Genomic DNA, 24,835 nt, shown 5'->3' on the forward strand with positions numbered 1-24,835 from the left:
GAAGAGCCATATGCTAGGCAGACAAGCCCTGGCTGAAGCTACCCTGAGCCTGTGCTGATGACCAGAGGGCATCTGTGGCTCTGGGGCAAGGGGAGAGCTTAGACTGTACCTTGTTGAGTTCCCTTAGTTTGCTCTTTGCGACAGCTGCATCCTCTTGCTCCGTGGCCAGTAGTTTTTCTTTCTCTTCTAGCTGGCGCTTCAGAATTGCTACAGGGTCACCCTTCTGAGTGGCCTAGAAATGTTGACAAAGCGATGTTACAGGGAAACAGAAGAGTACACAGTCCCCCAATTCCCCAACTCTGCAATAAACAAAAGCACAACAGGTAACACGGGCTCCAAGGTAAACGGTTCTATCTGACCCCAGACACCTGGGGACAGAGGCCTGAAGCCACCCATTTCTTAGGAACTCCCAGATCTTACACATGTATGTTCTTGGGGCACTTTTATACCCATGGTTTTTCCAGTTTTAAAGCTTGAAAATGAAGACTGGTGGCCACTGGCTATAGTGTGGGAGCTAGGACAGGAAGCTTGTACTCTAAGGTCATGGTCTGAGACAAGATGGGACAATGGTCACCCTGACCCTCCTACACTCATGGGGGAACACCCCCAGTACTTACTTGCTGAGGAGCTCTCAGCAGCACTGAGACCATACAGAGCATGGCATTCCCCAGTGACAGGCAGGAAAAAAAATATCTCCCCAACACCTCCAGCCACTGAGCTGACCAGCAAAATTACTATCATCCCAACTAGCTGAAAACCCATGCATACTAAACTTCCAACGGGTCACAGGCCACAGGCCCTAGGGAGTTGGAATCAGTCTTTGGGCTTGCCCTGGTAGCACAAGGAATATTTTGTCCAGATTTCTTTCCTTGTGCCCTGGCCACCCAGATCCCATGTTCTAACCCCAGAAGCACAGGCAGCAGAGGCCCCTCGGCACTGGGCACACAGGCAGTGCAAATCATCAGCCCAAGCAGACCGCAATGGCAGGGTTCACTAGGAACAAGTGAAAACTGTTCTAGAATATTCTCTTTGCATTTTGACAAGATAGCTCCTGGGCAGGAGCAGAACTGGGCAAGATGTTCATCCCTGGGGAAAGGGGTATACCATACCAGCCCTGCAGTGGCTTACCTTATGCCAGGTGTCTTGAATGACTCCAGTCTTCTCAGAGAGGATCTCAATAAGCCGCTGGGCCTCGCCCTCACTGAACACCATGCTTCCAACTGTGGAGACCAGTGTCTTGTAGGGCAGAAAGAGAGGGCTGTCGCAATCTGGAGGCCCTAAAGTGGGAAGGAGCAGGGGCTTACATTCCACCCCAAACAAGTGGATGATATACAACAATGTCCATCAAAAGGTGGCTCTGGTCAAACAAGGAGAACTCTGTCCTACATCTTCAGGCTTATACAGTGAATTTCTTGATAATTGATGGGTCTGCATCCCCAAAGTCCCAGCCAAGGCTAGAAGCAATATTCTTCCTTACTTTCTATTGGTAGCAGGGATCAATTCCAGGGATCAGTGTGTGCTGGAAAAAGGCTAGCTTTTGTCCTTTCTTCTTTTTTATTAAGTTATCAAGACCGAAGCTGTGTGGAAATCTGAGGTGGCTTTGTTGATAGGGCTGATTCGAACCTTAGCATTACATAAACCAAGTATGGTGGCATACGACTGTAATCTCAACACTTCAAAAACGAAGACAAGAAAATCAAGGTCATACTCAGCTACCTGAGCTGCATAGACCACGTCTCAAAGGAAGTAAATAAACAAGTAACAAAAATGGCACGGTACCGAAGCGTGCACAACACATTTTCCCTTTGGGTCTTTCTCTAGTGAAACATCTGGCCCACCTTATCCTCCGTGGCTTAGTGAGTTTTCCTGACCCATCCCAGCATCTCGATAGGAGGCACTGCCCGCCCACGAGTACCAGGTTATTCACCATTCAATCCAGTCATTTCCAGAACTACAAGTCCACGCAAAGCTTGGAAGGCATCAGGACTCTGCTCCTACAGTCAAGGACAAGCACTCTAGTTTCCCTGGATGGCTCAAGCAGTGACTAGCTTCAAACGAGAAATGCTGGCCAGGTCTCTCAGAATGAACTCTTCACTTGCTCACAACCACCCCCCCAAAAAAAAAACAAAGACAAACCATCAGCACCACCACCACCAAAACATGCGCACACCCAGGCTCACTGAGACCCACGCAGCCCCTGCAGGCCAGGGAAGAGTGAACTGAGGTAGCTCACCTAAAATGCCTGGGAAGTCCTCTGCTGATATCTAAATTTGCCTCACAATTGGAACAGATGGCCAAATACACTAGAAGACACAGACAAGCCCCACTATGGCAGAACTCAGCTAAGCCTACCTTTTGAGGACAGGGAATGGGGAAGGTTTCTACAGCAACCCTGGATTCTCTGACTTGTCACAATATTTTTACTTCACAGTCATAATATTTTCATTACAAGTGGAAGCACTTAGTGTGATATCATAATAGAGGAAAGGTGGGATGTGGGCGGGCTGGTTGCTATGAGCACCTTATTTTATAACTTCTTACCTTGGGAAAGTGCAGTAGATTTAAAAATAACCACAGTAGCATTTGGAGACCCAAGAGCATGGGAGAGGAGAGTGTGTGGGGGACCCATTTCTTCATTTCAATGAAGTATGTGTGCACACAACTGACGGGCTTCACACACCAGGTATAATCCCGAGTGCTGCAGAGCTAGAATAAGCTGAGACGGTCCATGAGCTCCCTCTCAGGATAAATCCCTACTGACAGTTTTGCTGTGTTTTCCCACGCACCTCCAATCTTAAAATAGATATTTACTACCCAGAGTTTAAAAGACACAGGCTGAAGGCTACAGAGACATTTTCTTACCTGATTCACAATGGTCCTAGCACCCCTGATAATTTGTGCCTGCAACTCCTGAGACTCTTGCAACTTATGATGTGCTTCAAGCAAAAAGTCTACATGGGGTTTCAAAACCTCAGTGTAGACAAGAACATAAAATAGTAACCTGATATACTGGTTAAGCATCAAGAGCACCCAATTTAAATAAACTGGGTGAAGTATGCTGTTCATCCCAAAGGTTTCTTCTTAACCTATTCTAATGTGGCAAGTGGGACTCTTAATTCAAGTTAGGGCTGTGGTGCACACCATACTCCTTAGACTGGCTGTTCTATGCCCTTCTACCAGCACGGACTCCTAAAGTGCTCCTTGCCAAAAATCTTAGAAGCCCCTATCCTTAAGAATTCCCCAAGTGACTGCAATCTCTAACCTCTCTTGAATTCTAGTAAGGCATATTAGTGTGTGCCTGTAATTCCAGTTCATGGGACGAAGTTTAAGGCCTGCCTGAGGTACATGAAACCCCCAAGAAGAATGGGGGGTTGGGAGGCAAAAGTCCAAATAACGACACTGCCCTTTAGGCCTGATCCCTTTGGGCCCAAGTCCTCCCACCTGGCTATCACTGCTGAAGGAAGCCTTGCTACTGAATACATCACGGGTACCACACCAGCTATGGGATGCTTCCAGCCCTGTCTACAAGTTCCCCCTCTGTTCAGAGGCTAAACAGTATAGATAAGTAAATCTTAAAATAAATAAATAAATAAACAAAGAGTTGTAACAGATGAGACAATCCAAAGCGATGTAAGTAAAACTGAGCCTTCTCTGTCTATCCTGCTTTTCCACCCACAGAACTTCACCTTCTCCATACACAATCTTCTGTAACTTCACAAAACTGTTTTCATTGACTCTCTTAGGCAGAGAGAGAGAGAGAGAGAGAGAGAGAGAGAGAGAGAGAGAGAGCGCAATATTGTCTCTGACTCAGAGGCAGTACAACTGACAGAAAGGAAAAATGAGCCCTGGGTGAGTCCCATCCAATTAGCATGTCCACAGAAGCCTAGCACATGCCCAGCACCCCACTCATCTCTAGCAAATGCTTGAAGATTCTAGTAATTCTTGGTATTGTGAAATCTGAAAGCATTAAACCTACCAAAGGCTCCATATTTAATCTATTAGCCACGGGCTTTAAAAAGAACAAGGGGCTAGGGAATTCTAGAAAGAGGTCAGCTCCCTGCACGTTGCCTTGGCAGCCTGGGTCTGGCTCACATCAGCTGATAGGTCTGGTCTAGAGAGGAATGAGGCAGATGGACAGCAAAGAGTAGCTACACGATGGAATCAACCAGATGTGGGGGCACAGCTTAGAAATTTCTTCTCTGTCAACTGTAGGCTCCTTTAGGAAAATTTGCTCTTTGGCTGCATAACCAACAACTCCACAATGAACAGCCTCAGCAAAAGGAGTTGTTAACATAAGGGATCCTGAGACTCAGTTCACTGCTCCAGCAGCAAACACCCTCCACTGTCCAGCTAAACAACATGTGTGCCAGGCCCATGCCCTCCATTCTCCACCAGCAGGGAGCGCACCAGCCCACTCCAGGGCTTGCCCTGTGCGTACCTAAGACAGCTAGAGGCTAAATGGAGGTTAGAATATTACTGTAGGTTCCCAAACAGCCCTGCCCAGGACAGGCAGACCCAGCTGTGTCCTTGTTTCTAAACAGCTTGCGCACTGTATCCCTGAGAAGTCACAGAGTGCTAGGCTTGGAGAGGTAAGTAAAGAGAAGACCACAGCTATCCAACGCAGCAGGCACAGGGCAGGCAAGCAGAGGCTGACACGCCGGGGCTTCGCTAGGCACTGCTGGATAACGAGGCAGCAAGAGGTCTGAAGGAAGGGGGCAGCTCAGAAAGGCACTGAAGTCGGCAGGAGCCCAGATTTTGGATTCCCCAAGTAGAGGAGGTAAGACTGGAATAGGTACAAGATTTCACAGGTCCCAGAGATCTGGATTTTACCCCATAGACAAAGTGCAGTGACTAAAAGGGAACACTGTTTGGGATGCCAAGAGGGACAAGGCTTGAAGAAGGCAACTCAGGAAAGAGCCTAATGCAGCGCTTGAGCTTAAGCCAGTGCTCAAGCCTAAAGGTATTCAGGCCACTCAGTGTGAGAAGTCCACATGATAACCAGGGACAACTCACAGTAGGGCCTGACAGAAGCACTGCGGGGACTAATGGGGACTCATGGCAAGGACATTCACTTTCTTAGGGGCTGCCTAAGACTCACTCTGAAGGTCTTTCCCTCGAAGGCAAAGACCATATCGCTGGCCCTTCACAGCGAACGGCATGGATGGTAGGAAGAAGTAGTCATATCCTAACCTTAAGCAGATTCCAGACCAGTCCACCCCAACTACCTCAGCCACACTGAGCTGTGCTATGTACAACAGTCGGGTGCCAGACCTCTAAGCCTCTTTGGAGTCCAGTTCCAGGTGATCATCTACATTTACAACCAAAGGCAACTGTCTGACTTCACCACAGCCTCTCCCTATACATTTATAAACTGTGGCCAAGAAGTCTACGGAAAGTATAAGGCCCTCAAAGAAATTAAAATATACCTTGGCTTCTCCCACCCCTACTTACTGCTCTTCCATCTACAGCCAAGACAGGCCGTGGGCAACATGTTAAGTAGAGACTTCATTCCCAGATCAGGTGGCCCTTCCCAGAAGCATGCAAGCCAACGATGAACAGCTACACTTGAGCCCTAGACGGTCACAAACACATGTGGGTTTTCCAATGCCCTGGCATCAAGCACAGCGCTGTGGAGAAGAGCATTAAGGCTTCCCTTTGACAGAGGAAAGAATAATCTATAACCAGGCTGGAAACACGTGTGTCAGATGGTGTCCTACAGATTAAATGACTGTTTTCGTCTTTACACTACTTAATATACGTGTACCAGATGGTGTCCTGCAGATTAAATGACTGTTTTCGTCTTTACACTTATTTAATATACGTGTGTCAAATGGTGTCCTACAGATTAAATGACTGTTTCCCTCTTTACACTTGTTTTTCTCTTCTCCAGACTGCAACAGAAACAATTTTATATGAGAAAAAGGTGCACACAATCACAACGGTTGTTAAGACAACTATGGGAAGGCCCTGAGCAAACTCCCTGCCTGGATTTTCAGGCAGAGTGGCTGAAGACCAACGGGATAGTTTCTGCAGCAGTCAAGACTTTCCTTAGAGCCTATAGAGAAAGACCATGACTTTACCATGGGCTTGACCACAGAGGCCTGGAGAGTAACTGAAAACCCAGCACTGCCACATCCAGTAGTCACTAAATGGAGATTTCCAGAAGAATGTCAGCTAGCAACTCACAGTGATACTTAACTTGCTTCCCAGGGAGATCTCTTTACATTCTTTTTGGAGGTAGAAAAGAAGAAAGGGACAGAGAAGAATCTGGGAGAGGGTGAGAAAATGGGGGCTTGGGTTTTGAAGAACTCACACAGAAAGCAAATACAGCTCAAAACACCTAGGGTTTGTTCAGAGTCAAACCCTGACACAGTTAATGTCAAAAAAAAAAAAACAAAGGTTACCAAGGCTTGTTCTGAGTACACACCTGGTGGCTTCAGCCTGAAAAAGAGGGTGAAGAGTTAACTGTGTGGAGAATGGGGAGGGATCCCAGGAAGGCTGCCGTGGAGACCCTGGACTGCCACCTGCTGGCCACACGACTTCCAAGTCTAAGTTCTTTCTGTGTAAAGCTCAGGGCTGTGAGTAGCACAAAGGCAGGAAAACAGCATCAAGCAGAGCCTGGCTGCACAGGACGGTTGCCACACTGTTTATAAAGGCAGGATATGCCTGGCCAAGACAAGGCACCTGAAACGTGCATGGGTGAGCAAGTGAAGGGCGGAAGGGGAGAGGAGCAATGCAGCCCAGCCCATAGTTTTAAAAGAGTTCTGCTCTGCACCCCTGGACAGATTTTCCGAGAAGCTCTGAGAGCCCTTTTTTATCTCCTCTTCTCATACCCTGCCAAGTTACAGATCTTTTTACACTGCATTTCCTATCACACACATCTGCCCGCTCTGCAGGTAGAACGGTGTCCCTGCAAAGCTGCACACAGGAGCTCAGACACCTCCACCAGCACCCACAGGACACCCCTAAGCTTCAGGGCACAGAAGCATCTTTGACATTCATCTTACCTCAGCTTAAAAGCACTTACCAGGTAACAGGTGCCAGGGCCTGGGTGGGCACTGGCATCTTGTGGGAGGACTGAGAACTTCTAACTCCCCGAAAGGACTAACAAGGTTTCCACCGCAGAGTTGCTCCAGGAACAGAGACTGGAGCTCCATAATGGAGTTTGTTTCTTTTCCAGTTTAAAAAAAAATACTAATACAAATAGAAAAACTAGAAAAATGTAAAAGAGTAAATGAAAGACACAAAAAAGTACTCAGAATCCTACCTCCCAGTGGTGTCCTTTCTCCCATGCAGCCCATGAGAGACCCATAAAAAGCCTATTTCTGTTTTCTACATTTTGGAGGGTGATGGGATTTTCCTGGCCATGACATCATGGTAACCTGGCCCCAGAATAACACAAGTCTACCAGCTGGGAAGGGAGAGAGGGTTCTTCAAAAGGCCATTCACAGAGTATAGTAAAAGTCCCGCTAAGCAAGGAGGCTACAGGCTCTGTGGTGGTCCTCATCAGACCCTGCCCAAAACTCTAACCAAAGCCATTTGTAGTGCAGCTCTCCTGACAGATCGCCACCAAGAGGCCATTCCAGGTACTCAGAGCAGCCCTCAGCTCAGTGTGGGAGGAGAATTACAAAAGCAGATTTGAAAAACCAGCACCACATACACATGCTTCCTAAGCATCTAAAAGATCCGGGGAAGTTGGACTACCCATGGGGCAGCAGTGGTACTCCAAACACTTTAGGTCTTCTCCTTAAGTATTCAGAAAAGAATACTTCTTTTTACTTCACAGGCTAGTTTCCTCCTCCTTCCACATGAGTTTATAACACTCCTCTGCAACACAAACCCTTCTCAGCTGAACACTGAACCACATGAGCAAGGGTTAGCTCTGAAACAATCAAGGTCTCCAAATCACCAACTGTTTTTGGAGATCGAGGGAGCAGTCTTCTTGAATGAAAACTGCACCTACCTTTTGACTTGGAATTACAGCCTAGGAACCCACGTTAAGAGACATACAGCAGTGTATGTATATCTGCAACACCAATTCTAGTACCCAAAAGAGCCTGCACACTGCACTTAGGTGTCGTTTAAATAGATCACAACACATTCACACCACGGAGTGTTATACAGCCAAATGTGGCAGCTTCGCAAGCACGACATGGAAAGATGTCACTGATACACTGTAAACAGCAGTCTCTAACTGGGTATTACCACAGCTTGCATGTGAGAGCAGTGTCCCCAGGGTCCCCCAGAAGTGAATGGTGACAGGAACAGAATAGCAAGAAAGACTACATTTTCATATTTCCCTACTATTTAAACTTTTTGCTGGAAACATACTTTTATGTAATAATACATTTCTTAAGAGCAGGAATCAGGTGTTCATTGTCAAACACTGCCACAGACAAGTAGTAAGAACCCATGGCATGCCCAGCTGGCCTGCAGAAACATGCCCAGGCCTGCCTCCACACCTCCCACACCTGTGGTACCTGCCATCAAAGGCCTCACACCATCCAGGGACACAGTGAGACTAGTGATGCAGCCCCAGTTGCATCCTGGACTGCGTCTGTACTGTGATGTCATCAGTACCTTGCTATATGAGGGACAGTGACAGCTAGAACCAAAGAGGGGGGTAACTGTATGACATCAACGCATGGCTATAAACCGGTCTTCTTCAAAGGGACACCTGCAAGGTGACCCAAGAGGCTACCTCCCTCCAAACGGCTGCTACTTAGAACAGGGTGTCCAACAGCACTTTCTGATGGTGATGTTTTATCTCTACACTGTTCTAGAGAGCAGCAAGTGACTACTGACAGAACTTTAAGGGGCACTAAATATGATCAAAGAACTTTGGACTTACTCTGGACTGATTTAAATGGCCAGGGAGCCCAGTGGCTCTCAGTGGAAAGTGCATCTCTCAACCCTAATTTGTCCATAGCCAGTTGTTAAAACCTCATGGTGCCAAGTGCCCAGCTCAAACCCCGCCCAAGTCTAGGTCTCCTGCACTTGTGGGAGGAGCTCCCTTCCTAGTCTGCTGCATACCAACCATGGAACCCACCTTTCAAGCATTTCCTGAATCCCCACAGCACTGCCCAGCCCTGCACTCCCCGATGCCTAGCACCCATCTGTAGTTCTGCCACAATTCCTCGGGGCACATGTGGTCCCCAGAGTACAGGCAGCTCTGGACAGACACACACTACTTGTGGCCAAATGGCAGGTGTCTAACGGCAGGCCAGCTGGAACAACCACAGCCCAGCCAAGAGAGTTGGAACACAAGCTCTAGCTTTGTGAAAACAGGCCTGCATCTCATCCATGCCTGCTCACCCGGCAACACTCACAGCTGCAATGTTTGATACTGCATCAGGCGAATTCTAGTATGTTCCCTCCACGTACCAGACTAAGATGATTCCATGAACCACTGGAAAGTACTATACTGTCAGATTTCATGCCCCAAACTTTCAGTTACTACAGTTCATGCTTTTTTTGCATGTAAGTTCAAAAGGATGCTAGACAAAGTGAGTCCCGAGTTTCCAATGGAGTTGTGACCCAGTAATCCAAGGTACTTTACTGACGCCTGGCTCTGTACTTGGTCTCCCCCACCTCCACCCCCAGGTCTTTACACAGGAGCCAATCAGAATTCTCCACTGTCTGCCATGTGCTCTCCTTTGCCCCAAGTTTCCCAGATGAGCAGGCCTGAAGGAAAGGCAGGCATGAGTGTTTTCATGGATGATGGATGGAGATGGAGAGATAAACTCTCTGCATACTCACATGTTGTACTTAGGATCACCAGTATCATGGAGGAAAGGGGCATGTGTTCACTGAACCCACCGTGGGGCCTCCACCCTGTGCTGACCACCACCCGCACAGGCAGTGAGACCCTGCAGGGTCTACATATATGTAGTGCCACTTTACTCTCCCCATCATACGGCTTAGCCACGGCCGGGGATGACTCACCCTCCCACACTATCACCAATCGAGAGAAGTATCTTCAGAGCCATGAACTAGAAAGGATGGGGAATATATTTTGCTGGAGGATAAGCAGACTGTGACAGAATCCATTAGACAAACCCAAATGGGTGGTGTAGCCAAGGGCAGCCAGGCCCCAACGGACCAGATAAAGCACTATATATAAATGCACACACTAAGTTCTCTTCATAACCCTCAACCGTCAGGGGCCATACTGATTGGGTCATTTTCAGATAGCACTCAGAGCAGAGTCAAGTATATGGTGCAACTATAAAAACAGTAACTCACGACCATGTTCTTGCCTGCTTTGGTCTGACAATGCCACACAGGGTCTGGCCACTGCACTAAAAGACACAATGAGAAGACATGGTTCTTTCTCTCCATCTCTTCCATAAAGACCGCCATGGAGTGGAATGGACAAGCCCCACATAAAGCATGCTCACCCTGTTCACATCACAGCAGGAGCAAGTCCCTATATCCTGAGTGTAACGGGGAGCTGAGGGGAGTCTTGACATTGTAGAGGTGAGATGGGGACTCACTTACCTAAAGGTACTAAGCAGGAACAGAGTTATGAACAGCAAAGATAAGAACTCTCACAGACCTTCACACACCCTATACCCGTGGAGCCCCACCAATATACTCTCAGGGCTCTACAGGAGAAAGAGGTGGTAGACAAGGCAGGATGGTGCATGCTCATACAGGCTGAGGCAGGGAGGCCATTATGTTGGGACTAGTCTGTGCTATAGGGACAGATCTGTCTGGAAAAGAAAAGAACATACAAGAGGCAGATAACTACACAAACTTGTCAGTTGGGCACCAGCTGGGTCTCAGGGTTCACGAGTGTTATCAATGCTTTCCATCGCCCGTCTTGAGCTCATACTGCTTGAAAACCATGGCTCCTTCTCTGTGGCTGGGGCTCTCACTTGTCCGTCAGACCTACCTCACTGACAATTCCAGGCTTCAGTGAGGCACCTCAGCGCTGTGGCTATTACTGGACTGTACCCTACATTACAGCAGAAGCCTGACTGACTGATCTACATTCTGAGTTTGCCAAACACAAGGAAAGGAATCCCACCCACCTACCCACCCACCCCCCTGCCCTGCATGACTCTTTCTGGATCGTTTCAGCATCTGGACGATCATTATTGCTTTATTCTTTTGGGGATAAGGAATACAGCATTTAATAAAATATATCAAGACCCAATTTTATGCCCCTACAGTAATTTCAAAAGGCCATTAAATAATAATTTTAATGAGAAATTATCTACTGCAAGATCTCATTAGGATTTCTGTCCCATGTGGCCTTGCACCAAGGAGAATGATATCGAAGGCCTTCCACACAGGCGTTTCCAACGTCAGGGGGCGCTGTCACAGCCACAAGAGCCAATGCCTTCTTCGGGGTTGCTTCCAACTTTTGAAGAATAAAATATCAGCACACTGCATAAAAAAAAAAGTCAAAGAACAACTGGACTCTGGCTGTGGGAGAGCCGGCACTCTGCCTCCACAGGGCCCATCCAGATCCAACCAGCCTGGGATCAAAAACATTAAAAAACAACAACAAAACCCATCAAAACCAACTGTGTCTCTACCAAACATATGCAGATTTTTCTGAAACCATTCCTTAAACAATACAACATAACAACTGCTTAGACGGCATCTGCACTGTACTAGGTGACTGGCAGTATATGGGGCAGGCTATGGGGCAGGCTGTAAACGTAGCTCATTGGTACAGAACTTCCCTAACCACATCAGCCCCGGGTTTCATCCCCAGCACTATAGGGGCGGACAACAGACAGATTTCTTCTAAAGGAAAATGAAGTGTTCAGGACTTCGGGAGTTACTTATATGCAAACAGGATGCCATTTACAAGACATTTGCAGATTTTGGAATTCACAGGGAGGGGGACACAGGGGGTCCCCTGAAATAAGAAGAAAGCCTGTCTATTTTTTAAAGTTTTTTAAAGTTGTTTTTGTTGTGTTATTGTACTTAACGCCTCGTCTTCTGCTTTCACACTGCTGTGCGTCTCTCTGTGGACACGGGTGGCTGCCGTGCCGGGGTAAGCAGATGCAGGGTTCCAGGCACAGCAGCAGCATCTGCAGGCATCCTGAGACCTGGAGTGTGCCCAAGTACTTTTCCAGTCACACAAGCTCAACTATCTTTAACCCTGACTGAAGCTGCATAGTTACCACCCACTAAAAACACCAAAGCAGGGCTGGAGAGATGGCTCAGAGGTTAAGAGTGGTGGCTGCTCTGCCAGAGGTCCTGAGTTCAAATCCCAGCAACCACATAGTGGTTCACAACCATCTGTAATGGGATCTGTCGCCCTCTTCTGGTGTGTCTGACAGCTACAATGTACTCATATAAATAAAAATTAATCTAAAAAAATTTTTAAAAAGCATAAAAAAAACACCAAAACAAATTAAGTGTTCTGTATTATCTATCTACTTCCTGTCTATATCACAGAGCCTACGTTAAGTTTATAGTGCTTTAAATAACTAAGAAGGGACGGGGCAATATGGAGGAAACATTTCTTAAAAACACACTAAAGGAATGAAGCTGACATTAGGTAAAGTATGAACACAGAACAGACTGACAAGACATAGCCAGACGTTAAAAGGTTTGCCAAGACTACCCTGTCTAAAGTGTTCCTCACACCTCACTGTGCCGTCCCTCACTGGAGACATAGTGAATGTCTGGGGACCATTCACATCTTGCCCTGAAGAATGAGATGTAGCTTGAATGTGACTGATCAAAATGACTCCTGCCGCTGCTACAACTCGGAGAAGCCCTCTGCCCTGGAGAGACTTTACCTGTGTCCCCAAATGAACTCACACATGCCAATAGCCCTGAGCCAATCCAGTTAAGGCACAGCATGAGGCAGAGCCTCTCAGCAGACAGGACCTAAATCAGCCAACCTTAGCTAATCATAGAGACAGGAAGCAAAGACAGAGAACTGCTGTTGTAAGGCAGCAGAATCTGGGATGCTTGTCATATAGCCTTTCTATAGCAGCTGACCAACATAGATGGCACCATGTAACTACAGCCTCTAAAACAGAACATCCCCACCTGCAGAGGATGGAGGCTCAAAAGACTCTGGAAGCCCAAGCCTCACAGGCTTCCTCAAGGCTACATAACAAATACAATCACTGGGGGAGGGGGGGTGGCGGAGGGGTATCCTTCTTGTGATGGTATAGCTGCCTTAGACTCATCCCTGCTCCTGTATAAACCCCCAAAGCTCAATAGTACAAGACCAACTTGGTGGAATTATTTCTCTAGTCTATCCTCAGTACCCATCTGAGGTGAAAAGACCAAGTCAGACACTAGAGCACTAAGGAAGCCCATCAGTCAGAGCAGACACAGCACTCACCAGGCTCTCCTTTTTTCTTTGAGCCAGACTTCTTCTTTGCAGGTGCCTCTTGCTTTGGTGCCTCCTGGCTCTGGATCATGCTTGCATTTTTACCCTGACTGGCAGCTGCATCTGCTTTTTTGGCCTGATTGGGAGATCCTTCTACCTTTTTGCCTTGGTTTGGGACTCCCTCTGCCTTTTTTCCCTGATTAGGGGACCCCTCTGACTTTTTCACCTGGGTTGAGACATCCTCTGTCTTTGTGCCCTGATTAGCAACTGTATCTGTCTTTCTGTTCTGGTTGGGAGCTCCCTCCCCCTTCTTGCCTTGGTTGGAATTTCCATCCCCCTTTTTGCCCTGATTCTGGGTCCCCTCCCCTTTCTTGCCCTGACTTTGAACCCCCTCTGCCTTTTTGCCCTGGTTTTGAGGGCCCTCCCCTTTCGTGCCCTGGTTTTGAGTCCCTTCCCCTTTCTTCATCTGATTCTGGGCCCCTTCTATCTTTTTACCCTGGTTCTGGGCTGCCTCCATTTTCTTGCCCTGGTTTGGGGTTCCTTCTGCTTTTCGGCCCTGGTTTTGCATACCCTCTCCTTTTATATTCTGGTTAGGAGACCCTTCCCCTTTCTTGCCCTGGTTCTGGGCCCCCTCCCCTTTCTTGCCCTGGTTCTGGGCCCCCTCTCCTTTCTTGCCTTGGTTCTGGGCAGCCTCTCCTTTCTTGCCCTGGTTCTGGGCCCCCTCCCCCTTCTTGCCTTGGTTCTGGGCCCCCTCTCCTTTCTTGCCTTGGTTCTGGGCTCCCTCCACATTCTTGCCTTGGTTTGGGGTTCCCTCTGGCTTCTTGCCTTGATTCTGGGCTCCTTCTATTTTTTTATCCTGTTTTTGAGTTGCTTCTCCCTTCTTGCCTTGGTTCTGGGATCCTTCACCTTTCTTAGTTTGACTCTGGCCTCCCTCCACCTTCTTGGCCTGGTTTTGGTTTGCTTCCCCCTTTTTGCCCTGATTCTGGGTCCCTTCTACCCCCTTCTTGGCCTGGTTCTGGACCCCCTCACCCTTCTTGCCTTGGTTCTGGGCCCCTTCTCCCTTCTTAGCTTGGGTCTGGGACCCCTCCCCCTTCTTGGCCTGGTTCTGGCCTCCTTCCCCCTTCTTGGCCTGGTTCTGGGCCCCTTCTCCCTTCTTAGCTTGGTTCTGGGTCCCCTCCCCCTTCTTGGCCTGGTTCTGGGTCCCCTCTCCCTTCTTGGCTTGGTTCTGGACCCCCTCTCCTTTCTTAGCTTGATTCTGGGTCCCCTCCCCCTTCTTGACCTGGTTCTGGGCCCCCTCCCCCTTCTTGGCCTGGTTCTGGGCCCCCTCCCCCTTCTTGGCCTGGTTCTGGGCCCCCTCCCCCTTCTTGGCCTGGTTCTGGGCCCCCTCCCCCTTCTTGGCCTGGTTCTGGGCCCCCTCCCCCTTCTTGGCCTGGTTCTGGGCCCCCTCCCCCTTCTTGGCTTGGTTCTGGGCCCCCTCCCCCTTCTTGGCCTGGTTCTGTGCTCCCTGCCCTTTCTTGCCCTGACTGCTGGTGGCAGAAGCACTGGCTTTAGAGCCCACTGGGGGCACAGCCACCATAGGCACCTCCTTGGGTGTGGCTTCCAAGATGGCAGACTTTGAAGCAAGAACCTGGATGGAATTCACAATAGAACTGACTGCTGGCTCCACCTTTGCCACTTTCTTCTCCTTCTTCCTTTTGTCCTTAGGTGAGGAAGCCAACTTCTCCTGAGGCATGGCTGGTACTGCGGCTACAGGGGTATGGACCACAGAGGAATGGACTGAGGTTGGAGCCACAGCCATGGCAGGCACACGCACTGGGTCCTTGAGGATGATGGTCACATTAGGATCCAAGTCATGTTCCGGTATCTTCCCATTAGGTTTCTCTTCCTTTTTCTTGGTCTTTCCTTTCTTCTCCACGGTTTTCTCCTTCTTTTTCTTCTCTCCTTTCTGGTGATGAGTTTTCGCCATCTCCTTGCGCTGGTTGGCAAGGGCTTCTTCATATGACGTCTCCTTCATGGAGAAGGTTGACACCAGGAAGATGCCGATGGCAGAAACAACCATAAACCCGCCAAAGACCACAACTCCCAAGGTCTGAGTGTCGTAGATATCCATCTTGGCTGGCCTGCTCTCCACCTGACAATACATACAAGAAGATTACTTTCTAGAGAAATTGAGGAACTGGACAATTCCATCCCCTATCAACAAACTTAAGGTTTCTCACTATCTTCAGACTAAATTCAGAGTAGGAGCAAAGCCATGTTTGCTCCTTTCTTACCCCCTCTTCAAAAATGGGTCATTTTTACCTGGAGTATCAGTAGTTCTTTTAGTGCCCGAGGTAAGAACAGGCGGATGGAGAGCACAGGGGAACAAGCCGAGTGTCTAATGTTCTGTAGCCTCCAAGCCCATGGCCACAGCCCAAGTTCAAGGTGCCCCTTGAACCCACCCCACTTAAACCACTCATGAGCACAAGTGCTGTCCAGAAGTGAAACAGCAGGGAGTCGTGGCAACATGGCAAAAAGAGCAAAGCTAAATATGGCTGCACATGCCACACAGACACCACATGTAGCTAAGTAAGAAAACTTTCCATTTTTCATGTTGGTCTGAAATCTACTTTTTATATTTTTCTTCAATCTAAAATTGGCTGGTTTTAGTTAAACCAACACATACGCAGGTCTTCCCTGCAGGCCCCTGGCATACCACACTCTGCTTTTCGACCAGTGCCCTACACAGGGTTACTAGGGTGAAAGACCCTTGGGACTGCAATCCTGAAAAGTCATCAAGAACTCGATGCAGGATAACACCCTTTCTGCAGCACAGACCTACAATTCCCACACCAGGAAACAGAAAGTCTTGGGAAGCCCATCAGATTCTAGGTTCAGAACTTCATATCTTCAGACTTCACTGGAAAAGGGACAGTGTCACTAGGCTCTTTGTCAGACAACATACCACAACCCAAGAGAATGAAGCATTCCATTCTTGTTGCCTGTGGACCAAAGTGCAAAGAACCAGAGGGAACTGGGCTCACCCTTCCTGGCTGACAGCGCAGACTTAGTTCCGTTCACCAAGTCAATGCCATCGTCCAGGCTATCCCAAGCTGGAGGAGAGACAGATCGCCCCTCTCAAGGGGATCAGCAAAGACTGACCAGGAACTCCAGTGTAGAAGGGAAAGGTTGGAATGGAGAGAAGACTAGGAAAAGGTAAGAAAGACAAGGACACTACGTCCAGGCTCTCAGACATTGTGGTCACTTGGTTAGTGTAATTTATGTTCCTCTTGAACAGGGGAAAAGGAAGGAAATTGGACTCCAGACAGACATTAAGACATTTTAAAGAAGGGCACTGTTTAAACATCTCAGTATCATATTCTGAGACACTTGCTCTCCTCACAGTGCAAACCCCTTTCTTTGTGTTATCCTGACAAGACCCTTAAAAAAGGACTGAAATGCTCATGACAAGGGTTTGCTACTAGCACATTCTCCACAGTGACTACTGTGACTTTAACTCTTCCATAGACTGTCACCTGGGACTATGTAGGACCAAGGCCCAATATTCCATCCCTATCATCACTTCAGCAAACAAAGTCTGAGGCCAGACACACACACACACACACACACACACACACCTTCGAAGCCTGGGCATGGCAGAATTTACATTCCAAATAGATTCTGACTTGTAGCTATAAACCACTAGTGACATCTGATCCAACAGCATGGTGAGTCCCACCTGTGAAAGCCAAGGAAGGCTGTTGAAATAAGCCTGTCCAGGAACTCACTCCTAGGAGGCTGGGTATAAACAAGCAAACAAACTTGTGCCTGTCCAATCCTGACTGTTCTGTATGCAGGAGGGCAGAGGAAGAGTGTGTGACACAGCTGATCACCCCTTCCAGGGGTAGAGATTCCCCAACTAAGACTCCTACAGGCCTTCCACGGCCCTGCCAACAGAGATATGCTCAGGTGCACAAAATGCAGTATAACCAGATGTCCTACTCAGATGACAAAGTCTCCAGAACATCACCTTTCCCTGAGGTAGACCCTACATTATCAGGCCACAGCTCTGGAAACACCAAGTGGCCTTCTGACAACTATGCACTCAAGGGGTAGCCTCGTAGAGCTGCAGCTGGCACCAGTTACTAGCCCCTGACACAGTGAAGGGCCATCAACAAAGCAAGGCCTATTGTCAACTGAGGGCTATGGAGCAGTCTTGTGCCTTCCAACTGCTCAGCTCAGACAGAAAAGCCAAGGTTGGAAAATCAGCCTTTAACCTGACTCCACATAGGCAAACATGACACACAAAATACATTTTTCATGGGGAGCTCAGAATCAAGGTAAGCAAACTCGGGTGAGTATTTTTCCCTTGCAGCACACACAGAACATGTTTATAACAGCATAAATGTGTCTTCCCAACTTTTGCAGAACAAGCAGCTTTAAAAAGAAATTACATCCCTACCATTAATTCCTAAGCTAGAATTTTTTAAAAGAAAGCTTTCATGGAAAAATGAAAAGCCCTGGTCTTTAATAACACACCGAAACATTTAAAGCTAAGGCAGCATCTCTGCAAGCAGCAAATAAATGAAAATTAAGAAAAAAAAATCACCTTCTCCTTTCAAAGTGAGTTTACCTTCATGATGGACTATCATTGTACGCTGGAATCCTCCACCTTCCTCACCCCCACCCCATGAGTTTAGGACACAAACACATCCTGGGAGACTCTTGAACCTGGCAGCTTGTTCCCTGTACTGAGACCAGAATCCATCTATTCTACGGCTATCTCTTGGGCCATGCTTACAAGGGTTGATTCCGGCCAGATGTTTGGCCGCCAGTCTTCTATATACAACTTCACAGAAACTTCTATTCTGTCATTCCATAAACTAGTGTGACATAAGCATTTTCATGCACCTAAGAGATCGATTGCTAAAACACTCAAAGTGAAAGACTAGCCATAAAGGCCGCAGAAGGAAGTAAACAGGAAGCTATCCAAAGCCAAGAGCCACTCCCAGGTTGGCTGAATGGAACTTGCCACCATTTTTAATCCCAGAAGAATGCTATGGCTTCTTCTCAGAATTTGGGGAACAACAGGAAATGGTGGCTCTCGATTCTTCAGATATAGACTGTGAACAGTATCTCCTAACGCAAACTGATAAAGTCAGTTCAGCCCAATTTGGCACTTGGGAAATAGGCTGATTTTAGGAAAGGACCTTCAACAACAGCCTGAAGTTTGTCTTATCACCAGCTTCTCTACAGTGGACAACAACTGGTGCTCAGAAAAGCCATGGGGTAGAAGACGGTCTAAGATGACAGGCCTCCAAACCTCAGCCAAGATGGCTTGCCAAAAAAATAAAGGCAGAAATGGGGTAACTTCTACCAAGATAGGTATCTCCTAATATTTTGATATAAAGATTGAGCACCTTCAATCCAAAAGTCTGAGATTAACCCAATTCTTAGAAGTTTGGAGGAAGAGATGGTGTGAAAATGGAAATTTCTCTACCAAACTTTATGTGATGGTCTCAGTCAAAACACAGGCACAGGCCAAGTGTAGGACACATATCTACAATCCCAGGGGCACTCAGGAGGCTTATATAGGAACATTTTGAGTTCAAGGCCAGCCTGAACTCAAAAAAATAAAAATGAAAATGTAAACCAGGCACATTAAAATGTGTAGAACTGGGGGCTTAGAGAGATGGCTCGGTAATTAAAATTGGGAGCTGGGAAGGTAGCTCAGAGTTGAGTGCTCCTACAAAGGACCAAGGTCCTCTGCATCCAGCAAAGGTGGGGTACAAAAGCACCCCAGCTGGGTGAAGCTGTGACTCAGGGCTAGAGTGCTGACTCATACCCACAGTACGCATAAATTCACACAGGATAAAACTAATCAATGTTCATTGTTTGGAAGAACCTTAAAATGATAAATTCGAGAACATAATATGTAAAGGAATCATGAAGTTAGTGTTTGGACTTAAGTTTATCCCTGAAATATCCCAAAAGCAAAAACAAAACCCCACGTCTGCAACACTTCTAGTCTAAGTATTTTGGAAACGAGACAGACAGTAACCTTGTGTTGATGACTCAGATACACAGAACTGTGAGAAAAGCAGAAGTCAGTTGTGTGTAATACTGACATTTTCTAGACTGATGTTGTATGCATGCATCTCTTCCAGAAAGACCAACACTCTTGAAAAGAACATGTATTACTAGTTTTCATACTCATGTTATATATTAACATATTTTAACATATATATTTATCCTACAAACAAAATGCAACATTGTTTTACATATGTAACTGCTATGTAAAGGGTATATTGCAGGGTGACATCTGGCAGTTTTTAGCTAACCTGTATTTCGAAAGTCATACAGATAGAAATAACTCTGACATGCTAACAGCCATACACTTTACATGTTTCTGTTGTAAAGTCTGTGCCACTCACACAGAACTGGAGCAACATGCTCACCAGAGTGAAGGGCCTCCCTCACAACCCTGACTCAGGCCATTCAAAGTCAGTTCCTAGAGGTGATGACTGTGACAGAGGTCACAGTCCACAGTTACTTCCTTCTACAAACTTTGGTATGGGAGCTCAGAGGCAGCACACTCACCTGCCCAAGGGCCCTGGATGAACTACCGGTGCTTCTTTTGGTAGATGACAGACAGTGGCCATCACTGGCTTCATCGCCATCATTATATCCTGCCTGGTCCCCTCCTTCTGTGACACAGACGGGGTTCTCTCATGGATTCTATACTGTGCTCCACCGTGTACTTACTTAAGCCCTGTATTAATGTCAAGGTTTTAGCCTATGCCCCCTTTAGAATTTCTACTGAGCTTTCACTTTGAACCACGCAGAGTTTACATACCCATGGGAGGACTGAGGTGTGACACAGGGACTCCCATCCACAAGCAACTCTCCCACACACTCACACCAATGTCACTGTCTTAGTTCACGACTTTACAAAGTTTTAGGATTTTTTTCTCCATGAGCATCTTCGTGCTTTTGTGATGTCACCGTTATTGCTTTTTGTAACATCCCAGAGAAAAAGCACATTTTGTGAATTATGTCTATTCCCTCAGCTATAGACAACCAGTAAGTCCATGGTGTTTATATATGTATCATTCACCCAGCTTTTATTATGCTAAACTCTTTGTCAAATTGCAGTTTATAGATTTGCTTTGATTTTCGGTAGAAAACTATCCATGCGGGGGGGGGGGGTCCCCATTTCTTGCTGCTGCATTTCCTCAGTTCTGAGCAGAACTGTAGCAGGAGCCTCCTCTGCAGGAGGAGGTAAAACTCTTTCCCCTGGTTACGTGATATATGTTATCTTCTCAGTTACCAGTAAAATCTGAGCAACTGTTTTTCATATCATCTGACATTTTTCTCTTTTAATGTGAAATATATTAAATTATAATATAGTAGCTCCCTTTTATCTGCTAGGAATACATTTCAAGAGTCCATAGGAATTCTGACACACAGCACCAAGCCCTATATGTATACACTAAGTTTTCTCTTATACCTATGAAAAAAGTTTAATTTATAAACTAGGCACAGTAAAAGGTAAAAACAATAAAATAAAGTAATTATAATAATATAATACCACTGACAGCACTGAGGGCCATAATTAAATGATTAGTCATAACCCTACCATGGTGTATCTGATAACCCAGACAAGGGCAGGCAGTGCATACACTGGATAATGGGACAATTCATGTCCTGGGATAGCTCTTAACACTGTGAGAATGACATAAAATGTGAAAGTGATTCATTACTTCTAGAATTTTCCATTTAACAATTTTAGACCATGCTTAACTATGGGTATCTGAAACAGAAACATTTGACAGAAATCCTTTTTAAGTAACATCTCTAGATTTGATCTTCAAAGTAAGAGAAATCAGGTCACTTTCCTTGCTGTCACCTGGGTAGCAGGCCACTAGATTCTCACTGAATGAGCTTAGGATCAGCCCTTCCTCCACTCCTGTGCACTGGGACGGTTTTGTGTAAAACTGTGCTTGTTCTCTGTAAGTTTAGAAGACTACAGGATGAGAGAGAGCAACTGTCGAGACAGGTGTCAGAGAGAAGGCAGGAAGAGCGCTGGTGTAACCACTGAGATGACCCGAGGATGACTGAGAACCAGCATTGGGTTTGTGATCCACTTAAGTCTCAGAACTCCCACCATCATCCACTGGTTTACACTGCTTTCCCAACTTCTTGGCATGAATGTATGCTCATTCTGGGTCTTCTCTTGGGAACAAATACTTGTAAGGCAATATATTCTCTCTAAATACTTCTATAGCTTCATCCTACAACTATAAAGAACATTTCCATTGTTGTTCAATCTCCAAATCCCCATGTATTTCTTTGACTTGTGATATGGCAATGCATTTAACTTCCCTAACATACAAAAGGGATTGAATTATCACAGACAAATCCTAATTTTAACTTGACCATAAACGCCCGTATTCTTAAGTGTGATCTAAAATCCCCCCTCCCTTTCTTACCACTAGGTTTTGCTAATTTGATAGATGCTGAGAGCCCTCACCCTCTGCACTCACGGGCTTCTCCGGTGTTTCCTGGACTCTGTCAATTTGTTTTATTGAGACCACCTTGTTAGGATATATAACGATCAATACACAGTTAATATCTATTTCTCTTCCCATTTGAGAATGACCTTCTTCAATATACTAATAATTTGTTATCATTAAATTCTAGTTTGTCTGATTATTTTCAAAGCTTCTCCAACTCTTGTAAGATTAGCATTTAACTGCAATTTTTCTCTTTATTTTCAATTTTTCTGTATTCATAACTTAAGTGTACTCATTTTACTCCTAAAACTAGCATATAGCTGGATTTTATTTTAATCCTAGTGGCAATGTGTCCACCGACATGTACTGTGACTTTCTGTCCCGTGGACTTGGTCATTCTCTTCATCTCATGGTGCCTGCGGATAACAGCGTTTCTTAACTTACACCCTCACCCCTTCCACAGCGTTCGACTATTCAAGCACTAGCCTTTATTGCTTAATAGCATAGGAGTAAACACTGTACTTTCTGAAACTGAGTTCCTGTTAATATCTGTTTGAGACAGGATCTCAATACGTGTTCTCGGCTGCCCTGGAACACTCTAGGTAGACTTCAAACTCAGAGATCTGCCTCCCACGTGCTGGACCTGAAAGGAGGGATGCATCAATGTGCCTGGTTCCTTTACATTTCTGTTGTAATGTCTCTTACTCTATGTTTGCCTAACGACCATACTGACTCAGTTTCCCCCTCCCTCCCCTGCTCCAACAGGAGAACCTAAAAGGCTCTAAGTCTGTTGCCTTAGCCTCCCTGACCCATCCTGTACATCGGCACTAACTGCTGTTGTTATGACGACAGCTCATTTGTCCAGGTACTCAGAATTCATATGTTCTTCACTACCTTTCTGTTGGTTTTTACTGGGGGCAATTCTTTAGCAATTTCCCCTAAAAATCCTTTTATCTTTGCTTCAGCCAGGCCTTGAACTTATTTGTCCCTTTGCTTCAGGACAGGACAGTTCCCTGCTGTCTCCTCATGCTACTCACTAGGAAGCTGATTGCCCTTTCCTGCAGGGTACAGTAAGTGTGATCTCAAATTCCTGTTCCACCAGCTGCCCACATCCCACCCAACAACATCCCTAAGTCAGGCCAGCTTGGGTTCAGTTGGTCCTCTCCACCCCTCACCAGCCAGCGCTGTGTTCCCTAGGAAGTGCCACGCCCATTCACATTAACTAGGTCTGCAAAGAAGCATCAGAACCTGGCATCTAAAATTTAAATGTAACCTGTTTTTTTTTAAACAGAGAAAATGTAGCAACTAAAAGTAAAATTTTTGAAATAATTTATTTCATGTATTAAAAGTAACTTCCTACTTTAAAGAAACAATGCCATTCATTCTAAAGACTTGAGCCACTAAAAATAGAAATATATTCTAATAAAAGCCTTGCTTAATCATCAGCCATTTCGGATTCAATTTCTATGCCTGAGGGGAAAATTTTGTTTTATTTAAATTAACAAGCTTTTGTGTTTCCTTTTTAAAAAGTATTTGGAAAAAGTAGGTATCTGAATAGACCTAACTAAATCCTCTAGTTTACAAGGAGACACCATCTTCCACTTAATTGAGGAAGACAACCAGCCAACAAGGCAAGATCAAGGATCCTCAAAATAGACAACTGGCCCACGCAGCTTTCTTACTGTGGTACACATTTATCCCCAGGATGGAGAGACCAGACGACACCACACTAGCCAATATCGGACCTCAGGAGAGCGTGCTGTGGACTAAATGTCCTATGGGGTGTTTGTGAACCAGCACTCACACCAATAGACCCAAAGAGACAAGCACGGGAGCCCTGATGGAGAAAATGTTTTGCATACTGCTGGAGAGATGCTTCTGCTCTTCTGCTTTATACTCCTACCAATGGTCACTAAGGTTCCGTGTCTGTCTGCTGCTGACATGCAAATGTCTGAATGATTTTCTAGTGCTTACTGTTTTCCTGAGCAATTCTGCCTAACTCCCGTGACATACCTTTAGATTTCTTTTTAAGTTGTCTGTATCTGTAATCATATAAAGCAGCTTGTTCCTTTTTATCCAACCTTGGAATGTTCTGCTCTTTTCCCCCCCACGTTCCTGCAGAGCAGGACCTCCATTCCAACACCAAAGAGGAGGACGGCTGAGAGTCTTTCTTCATGCCAAAGGGACAATTGTAGGTGCCTCATGGAGATGATGCTTACTGACTTTTTGCCAAAATCCTTTCCAGGTTAAAGAAGCTGCTTTTTATCCCTAGTATGCATTACTCCATGGTGAGTTCTATCATACATTTTCTTGGTATCTGTTAAGACAATTCCACTAGTCTATTCTTGTAACCTGTCAGAATGGGAGATGGACGTACACTTCTTTTTCCACAGGGAGGTAAGTCCACAGCCCTAGGACACACATCACAGTGCTGTCCTGTGCACTGCTGGGTTTGGCTTTGGTTTGGAGGGAGATGACACTTCTACTTCTACTAGTCCTTTTTTCCTTTTTTGAAGTGTGTGTGTGAGCACACTGTAGCTGTCCTCACACACACCAGAAGAGGGCATCAGATCCCATTACAGATAGTTGTTAGCCATGTAGTTACTGGGATTTGAACTCAAGACCTCTGAAAGAGCAGGCAGTGCTCTTAACCACTGAGCCCTCTCTCCAGCTCCTGCTATTCCTACAGAACAAGGTTGGGTGACATCAGAATGAACATCTATAACCAACCTCGCTGCCTCTCCTGAGTTTGAGAAAAACCAGGATGTTAACTCTTCACATACTTGTAAAGCACTGCATACAGTAGAAGCATTTGCCCTGCTATTTTCGTCCTGATGCTTACTTGTGGGTCATCTCCTGATCACAGGGACACCCGGCTCTCGCCTACGCTCAGTACTGACAAGTCTGATTTTCTAAAGTGTGTCAGCATTGTCACAACTCGCAAAATTGGTCACGTTGACCTGTAAGAACAAGCTGTGCATGATGAGTGACATGTCTTTCTTCTCCCTTTCTATTAAACATGTTAAGA

At 46.3% G+C, this 24,835-nt stretch overlaps 1 protein-coding gene across 5 annotated transcripts in view; it reads right to left on the reverse strand.

The window, feature by feature from the left end:
* Positions 1-24,835, reverse strand: part of RRBP1 (ribosome binding protein 1) — a 62,058-nt gene that overhangs the window by 22,776 nt on the left and 14,447 nt on the right. For 4 of the 5 annotated variants that reach the window (XM_080930836.1, XM_080930834.1, XM_080930835.1 and 1 more), the window contains exons 2-4: positions 13,325-15,443; positions 1,129-1,277; positions 110-232 (exon numbers count right to left, since the gene is read on the reverse strand). In XM_080930836.1, coding sequence (XP_080786962.1) covers positions 110-232; positions 1,129-1,277; positions 13,325-15,422 — 2,370 coding nt within the window. In that variant the 5' untranslated portion in view covers positions 15,423-15,443. Of the gene's footprint in view, positions 1-109; positions 233-1,128; positions 1,278-11,199; positions 11,395-13,324; positions 15,444-24,835 lie in introns of those variants that run through there. The other variant, XM_080930838.1, reaches the window with a different exon arrangement.

This window comes from Micromys minutus (assembly GCF_963924665.1).
Source record: "Micromys minutus genome assembly, chromosome: 17".
NCBI classification, from domain to species: Eukaryota; Metazoa; Chordata; class Mammalia; order Rodentia; family Muridae; genus Micromys; species Micromys minutus.